At 41.5% G+C, this 7,730-nt stretch overlaps 1 protein-coding gene across 1 annotated transcript in view; it reads left to right on the top strand.

The window, feature by feature from the left end:
* Positions 1 to 7,730, top strand: part of TG (thyroglobulin) — a gene marked incomplete at both ends in the record, with an annotated part of 111,186 nt that overhangs the window by 50,117 nt on the left and 53,339 nt on the right. Inside the window, 2 exon segments of the mRNA XM_009876276.1 lie at positions 1,156 to 1,249; positions 5,926 to 6,085. Coding sequence (XP_009874578.1) covers positions 1,156 to 1,249; positions 5,926 to 6,085 — 254 coding nt within the window.

Below are 7,730 nucleotides of genomic sequence, written 5' to 3'. Positions count from 1 at the left end.
CCATGAGCACAGGTGATGGTTCCTGCTGCCCTGTGGAAAGCTGTATGATTAATGGCATTAGACCTGTTGTCCTGGCTGTGTTCCCACCCAGGAATTTACATTTTTTATGTCTAAAATGGCTTCAGCAGTTTTGGTTGGAGATGATGTTCTTCATTACATCAGTGTGAAAGCTGTTGAGTGATATCACTGTCCTAGGAACCTCTCTTGTGCAAAGATTTTGTAGAATTGCGTTAAATCTAGTCCTTGTAGTTTTCTCTTAAATTCTTCACAACGTCAGTGTAAAATTTTTCAAAGGCATTAAGAATTATAATTTAGAAACAGTTGTCTGAGATATTACTGTATTTTCCCTAGCCTCTTTTGGCTTCTTCTCTAATAAATTACGATGCTTTTCCATAAATCATTATGTGTTATAATATGTCTGTGAAGTAGGGGGAACTGGCTTCAAAATAGCTTTTATCTGAACTGCAAAAGTCATGGACTTGATTCTTGTTGTGGAAAGTGCTTGGGCATATGAATCTCATAGACATGAGGGCCAGAAAATGGTTTTCTGTGGCTGGCTGCTGAATTCCTACTGAAAAGTTACTTTAACGTTGCTTGGCGCTGTTAATGGTCTGCTATGACGCTTAGAGCAAACAGATTTTAAAAATGTGTTAAAATTTTTAACTGACTATATTTTCCCATGGATCATTAGAAACTAAAATAAATATAAATAAATGTATCTCACAGACTATTAGAAATTACAATAAATCACTGGCATTTCAAAAGAGTGGATTACGTAGGTATGCAGGCAGTAATGGGGGAGACCTATGCCCAAGACACCCAGTCCTGCTCCCCTTGCATCTGGTGCTAATTTTGTGCAGCTTATGTAAAGCATTAATTTTCTGAAGGCTTAATTTCAAGTTCTAATATTTTTTAAATGAAACTGATTTTCCATGAGAAGGATTCTAGACATGGAAATACAATGTGATTTTTGCATTTTTATGTACAAACCCACATGTTTGTAACTAAGGTAGAGGTCAGCATATTTTTAAATGTGATTGCAATCTACAGATTTAAAGATTTTGTAAACTTACTACATCAAAATATGAAGAAACAGAGGCAGTGGGAAAAGAGTACAAGACTTTATATTTTAATTGTCTCAATCCCTGTCTCTAGGGCAGCTTGTTGGCAGCCAGGAGATGGAGACGCTCCATCATACTCTGTCAGTGAAGACTGCCTATATCTGAACGTCTTTGTTCCTGCTACCACTGTAAGTAGGAGACGAGTTGATTTTTTTTTATTTTTTTTTTGTAGCTGAGAACTGTCTCTTTTCAAAGTCCTTTTAATTGGCACAAATGGTTGGTTTTCATGTGGTGTTCACAAAGCCCAGCAAGGTTAAATTAGATGCTTTGTTGTCTGTACGGATGCAAGAGTATTCCAATATATGCTTTCAGTGAGCTGTGTTTGGATAACTAGCAGGGTAGAAAATTAGAAACCTATAAATAAGAGAGAGAAGAAGGGAGAAAAAAAAAAAGACAACAAACCAAACCACACAAAAAGAAGGTAGCAGCAAGAGAGGAGAAATTAAAGACAGAAATGGCAACGTCCCTGAATTGAGTCCATCTGTTTAGGAGACAATAATGCAATGCAATGTGTCACATCAACACTTACCACCAGATGAGGCGCAGCAGCAGAGATTTTTCACCCTCATCTTCATTATTCTCTTGTTGACATCTGTGGGAACTGTTGAGGAATGAGATTATCAAGCAATACTAGATTTGTGCTTAGCTGGCGGGGCATAAAAATAGATGTTTTAAAGATGACCGAGCTAGTGGTACAATCTGAGAAATTGTCATTTGGAAGCTCCTGAATTTCTCATTCTAAACAGATATAAAGTAAAGCTTCGAGTTATAGCCAAGCTTAGACAACTGGCCAAACTGCTGCGGGGCTGGGGATAAAGATGCTGAACAGCATGTGAATCCCAATGAAGAGTGGGCCCAGAGCACAGGATTAGAGGGTTTTTTTCCATAGTACAGGTAATTTTCAGAAGGTGGTGGTGGTTATAATAGAAATCTATGAGTCTGGTGTGCTGTAAAAATCTGGTCTAGCTATCTGACAGCAGCACACAGAGTCCCTTGCACGTCCTTTTAATCAGCAGAAAGAGCAGCAATTTGTTTTCTGCCTACAGCACCAGACTGTCATTTTGTCTTGAGTGCAGTCATTGCTTATTGAAAACATCAGGTCACTGTCCCAGGCAGTTTGCCATCTCCGCTTAAGAGCTGCTTTCAAGATAACTTTTTTGAAAGCTTTGTATCTTCTATCATCTGATAGGCTAAATAGGCTTGTCTTTTCTGCTTAGCAGTACTGAGAACTGAATCCCTCCTGTCTTTTGTAGGGGTGTAAGATAGAAATAGGTCTGATCAAGTCAGTCAGTTTCACATGCATTAGTCTAGCCCAAGAGAGAACCAAAACTTCTGTTTTTGCAGAAGTAGCTGGGAGCAGAAGGCATGGCATTTTCCTGTTTCTTTTTGTGGTGAGCTCTATTTTTTACTCACATACAAAGATCTATAGTTACGTATTTTCAGCCCACGGGAAGTTAAATTAGTAAATACTGAATATAAAATCTCCTGGAGAGCAGCAAAGGCAGAGGTCCTTCAGGAGCATTTTAAGCCTGGACAAGAGCATGGTGCTGAGAGTGCTGCCTGTCACCAGGGGACTCTTTAAATGTCAAACAGTGAAGAAGGTGAATGACATCACCTCATTTTTCTTCCATAGCTACGTGCAGCACATAACCCTCCAAATAAAACTGGCACTTCTGAGTGACTTTTTTCCACCTATATCTGTCACCACCTGTCACACTAGCAGAGCAAAGCAGTGCTTCAGCATGATTTATGACGGCTTCAAACATAAGATGAAGAGTTGAAGCTCTCCACTAAATAAAAATAGAAAGTGTACTCCCTTTCCTCTTCTCCCATCCCCTGCATGTGTTACTCCCATCCTTACCCCGTCATCCCTGTTGCACTCAATTCTTTACAGAGCAGTACTGTACAGTAGTAAAAGCAGTTGAGGTTGTCTGACTCAGTAGACTTTAAATCTATCCCTGCCAAGTAGGTCATTAAGCATTTTACGGAAGAATGGAGAAGATTATTCTGAATATTACAAAATCTTCCAGACTTCCAGCTGACTCACAGCTTCCTGGTAGATGTTGAACTTCTCTCTCCCTTGAGGTTTTGTACACACGACCTCAGCCCCTGCAGACATGAGACCATGGTAGAGCTGCTGGGCTCCCTGGAAGACGTCTCCCCACTAGCTAAGCCAGGGAACCATCTGACCATGTTCCATCTGGAAGTCTTTGCACAGATTTTACACTTTGAAGTGTGACAATCTGCATTTTGCTGCTAAGTATCGATCAAAACCCTGCACTGGATGGTACCCATGTGACTGCCAGAGCCTGTCTTCAAGGAATGTGCTGGCCCCACTGAAGCCTGGCATTGATGTTGGTGGTGCTGCATCTCAGTGAAGGGTGAAGGAATTGGCTCCAGCAGGCTTTAGTTTCTTCCACCTGGCAAATTTAATTGCGGTGGTTGGTTGAATTTAGTTGAGAACAAGGCTTGAGGAAAATGCTCTATATTCAAAATAAAATATTTGGCAGCTAATGTATAGAAAAAAAAATTAGTTGGCTACCAAATAGATGGATAGATAGGTGATGTGACATATCTCATATTATGAAGCATAGTTCAATTACAGCATGAAAATAATTGTGCTGTGCTGTTAAAATGGCTAACAAGAAATAGGAAGGCAATTATGTTAAACAGCCTTCATTTAAAATGCCAAAATCCATTCTTTTTCATCATAACCTTTTTCATCACTACCTTTATATAGGAGAAAGACCTGTCATTGCTCAATGCAGACTAGAAATGGGAATGCTACCTCCAGACACTTGGCACTAGGAACAGCCTCAATGCTAAATCTTTCCCCGAGTTACTCCATATCTCTTGCAGGAAGGCTTTGTTTTGGCATTTGTAACTTGTTTCTCCCATCGTTGCCTTCCTTAAACTTTTCATCACCAGAGCATTTGATAAAGTCACTCAGCATAGTGTAATAAATAACTTACAGGGCAGCTGGAGGTCATGGTTCTATGCAGGCTATGAGGCATGGGAAGTGCCTAGTTTGAACCTCAGGTTTAACCATGCTGAGGCTCAGGGGAGAGAGCAAGCTCAACATCACATTTAATACTGCTTTGGCTGATGTAGTTGTATTTTAGAACAAATTTACATGTGAAAACAGATTTTTCTTTTCATTTTTTTCTTTATCCTCATCTCTCTCTCTGTGCTGCATGTGATGCAGAAATGGGAACCAGGGACAAAGCGCTATGAATTAGGCAATTTCTATTCAGAAGCAGAAGTTCCTGACAGTGAGCAGCATGTTTCAGTGCTTGCAGTTTCTTGGGTTTTCTTGTTAACGTTGTTGTGTTTACAGCAAGTGATTCTCTAGATAGATAAGTGAGGAATGCATCATGACAAGTTCAAGGCTGTTGAGGGGAGTTTGCCTCCTTTCATGTCATTTTGCAGGAGACTACAAGAATCAGTTCTCTGCTGCTTCTCCCATAGAGCCTGTCATGTTTTTGCTGGAGACATCCTTTGCCAGAGCAGATGGAACTGCTGTGTTTAACTAAGCTCCATCCAGAAAATAACAGCAGCAGAGCCCAAGGCCCTCTAGCTGCAGAGAAAAACAAACCTCAGATGTACTTTGATGCTGCTGCTGGGGCCATCAGCCCTTGTCTGAAAAACACTGGCAGCTGCCAAAGCAGAAAGCAGGACAGGTTGGTTGGTGAGACCTGCTGCTGAGCAGAGTAGAGAGGAGCCTCCCTTAGGGTAGTCCCAAAGTGGACAAGAGGGGATGAAAGCGCTGACTGGAAATTGAGGTTACACTTTGAAAAAACCTTTCTAGCAATGCAGCATGTTATTCTGCTTCATACAGCAGGGGGAAAAAAAAAAAGGAAACAAAACCCTAAACCCCCTCTGTACGTTTCACTGCTTTTTCTTCTGAGTGTCATCTCGACAGAGCTATATCACCTGCTGGTAAATGCTGAGATCTCCTGGGGTGGTTCTGCTTTTGTGCTGCTCATGCAGCAGCAGCCTGGCTGCAGCTCTGCTTTGTGTCCACAGAGGTTCCCCACAGATGCGGTGCTGCTTTGGGAAAAAGCCTACATTCCTGCACAAAATCTAGTGTCTCTGCAAGGAGAGCTGACATGGGCAGCAGCCCATCGTAGCTCCTTTACGACCCAGGAGTCCTGCTGGCCTCTTTTTTGTCAGACCCCCTTTGAGCTTAATGAAAAGTGAGTCTCTTGATGCACAAAGTCCTCTTTGGAGGACCTCTATATATATATCTAGTAGAGGAAAACTTCCACAGGGATTGAAGGACCAATAAAGAGCAATTAAGTGAGATTATTGAGACTAGACAGCATTTAAATGCTGGAGACTGGAGAGAAGAAAACAGCCCTGCACAGCTATTGAGTTACTTCTGTGCAAGATGAAGCAACTTAACAGGCCTTTTCCTTCTGTTTCTCATATGTTTGAACTTTTCCTGTGTGTTTGTGTGAAGCAGACGTATTACAGCAAAGAGTCCACCACTTGCTCAGTGGCCAAGTCAGTAGTATGGATCTGCCTTCAACTAACCTGGTAGATTTGTTGGCTGGTGGAACACAGTGGTGCCATTAAATCTTCTTCATAGTGGACATAGTGTGCTCTTTAATGGTGTATAGGTTATTGTGGACAATTTAGCCCTAGAATTTCAGACAAATGGCCAGAAAGCCTCCCATTATGGTCACTGTTAAAGGGCTATGAATGGCTTAGATAAGTTTAATGGGAAAGATGCTTCTAATGTCATCAGTGACCTACAGAAGTGCTTGGCTACAGGAATGTAACTTGGTTGTTTTCACTGCAGGTCAAAACCATGTCAGTGTTGCTGTTTTTCCACAATGGAGGGAGTTACAGCACTGAGGCAGGAAAGACAACCATAGATGGATCATACCTAGCTGCCATCAGTAATGTTATTGTCGTGACAGCAAATTACCGGGTTGGTGTTTTCGGCTTCCTTAGTGCTGGTAAGTAATGGATTTCCCAACTATGGGCTAAATAGCATTCTGTGACACTTCTGTATCTAACTTTAAAAAAGTGAGTTACTTTTAGATTTGAGAAATTTGTGTCTTTCACTGATTGTGGGTTTTTTTGGGGTGTTTTTGTGGCTTTTCAGGGAGTGGGGGGAAATGACCAAGAAATGGTAGGGACTTGGTCTGAAGATAAAGATCTTGAAGGCAAAGGGACAAGAACAAGCAAAAGCAAAGCACTCCTGCCAAAGCTAGACTTCTGTTTGCAGATGAAGCTGTAGATATTGGGTTTGGCAGACACACAAAAAGATAGGTTAGGCATTAAAATTCCTGCTAATTTCAGTGGCATGTAATTGTGGGTATGGTTTTCAATGTCTCCAACTTCCAGCTGTTTCATTCTTGAAATTTTGCTAATGCTTGATTGTGCCTGTGTCTGAGCAGGGAAGAGGCAGACAGGGATAGCTGTAGGTGAGTGGTAAGAAGGACATGAAAGTATGGAAAGTATAGCACAAAGATAGTTGACAGGTTCCTCAGTAATACGGCCTGACTTGTCTGAAGGACTTGCCATGTTTATTTTGCATTCTGTTAGTCTCTTTTACTGCCTTGGACAAGACTGAACATTTGTATGTTGTCTGTTCGCATCCTTTCCTTGTACTCCACAACAAAGGGCACTTTTGCCCTCCTATTGACTCCTGATACCAATTGTCATTAAAAATTACAGAAATTCCCCTCACATACAGGACTTTGTGTTGTGCAAAGAGGCACAAACACATGAAAATGCACATGCACATGTCCCTAAACCTTTGTGATATTGCCATATGGTTGCTGAGATTTCTTTTTCTCACTTTGCCTTTTATTAGGTTTGCCAGTTTATGCAAGTAGGGAACACCTTTCTATCATCTTTCAATTCTGGCTAGGGCAGGATAACAAGGTAGAGAGCCATGGAGGGAAAATGTAATGATTGCCAATGGAGTTCTGGCTCCATCATTCTTGTCCTTATCCTTGATCTCTTTAGAGGGTATTTTAGTATCTTTATAACCTGTAGGAGGTTATATTTGCCCTGTTGGCAAATGCTAGACCCTACATACTTTACCTCATGATTCTTTTGAGTAGGTAGTGCTTGTGACACTGGATGGGTTTTACCTAGTTTGGGGTTATAGCTGTGACTATTGGTTATTTTTTCCCTTCTTTGTTTTACTGTTTTATTCAAAGCTCTCTTCCAGCAAAACCTGTTTTTCATTCAGTAACGAGAGAGCTGGCGCTACAAACTCCTTACTCATTTAGGTATGAAGTTGCTAGCAGGGGTATCTGGGGAAAGAATCACTGTTTTCATCAGGGCAAACCAGAGGCTTATGAAAGTGATACCGTGGCTTCATTTCAGCTAGAGCCAAACGCGGTGTGGATGCGGGCTGCGTGAGCTTCCATTACGCAGCGCTGCCCACGCGTTACCCACTGGCCTCTTTCAGCCCTGTGAATCTCACCCAGGTTTCTTCCTAAGTGGAAACTGCTATTTGGGCTAAATATTATACAGCATCATTTATATGATGGTATAGGGACCAGGATAACCTCCCCAGCCTCTTTTTAATAGGGATGAATGTGTGGCCCAAAACATTGATGCATGAGCTGAATGTACTGAATTTGC

This window comes from Apaloderma vittatum, unplaced genomic scaffold (genome assembly GCF_000703405.1).
Source record: "Apaloderma vittatum isolate BGI_N311 unplaced genomic scaffold, ASM70340v1 scaffold2909, whole genome shotgun sequence".
NCBI lineage: Eukaryota > Metazoa > Chordata > Aves > Trogoniformes > Trogonidae > Apaloderma > Apaloderma vittatum.
The sequence above is the reverse complement of the archived record's forward strand: the minus strand, read 5'-3'. Positions and strand labels throughout refer to the sequence as shown.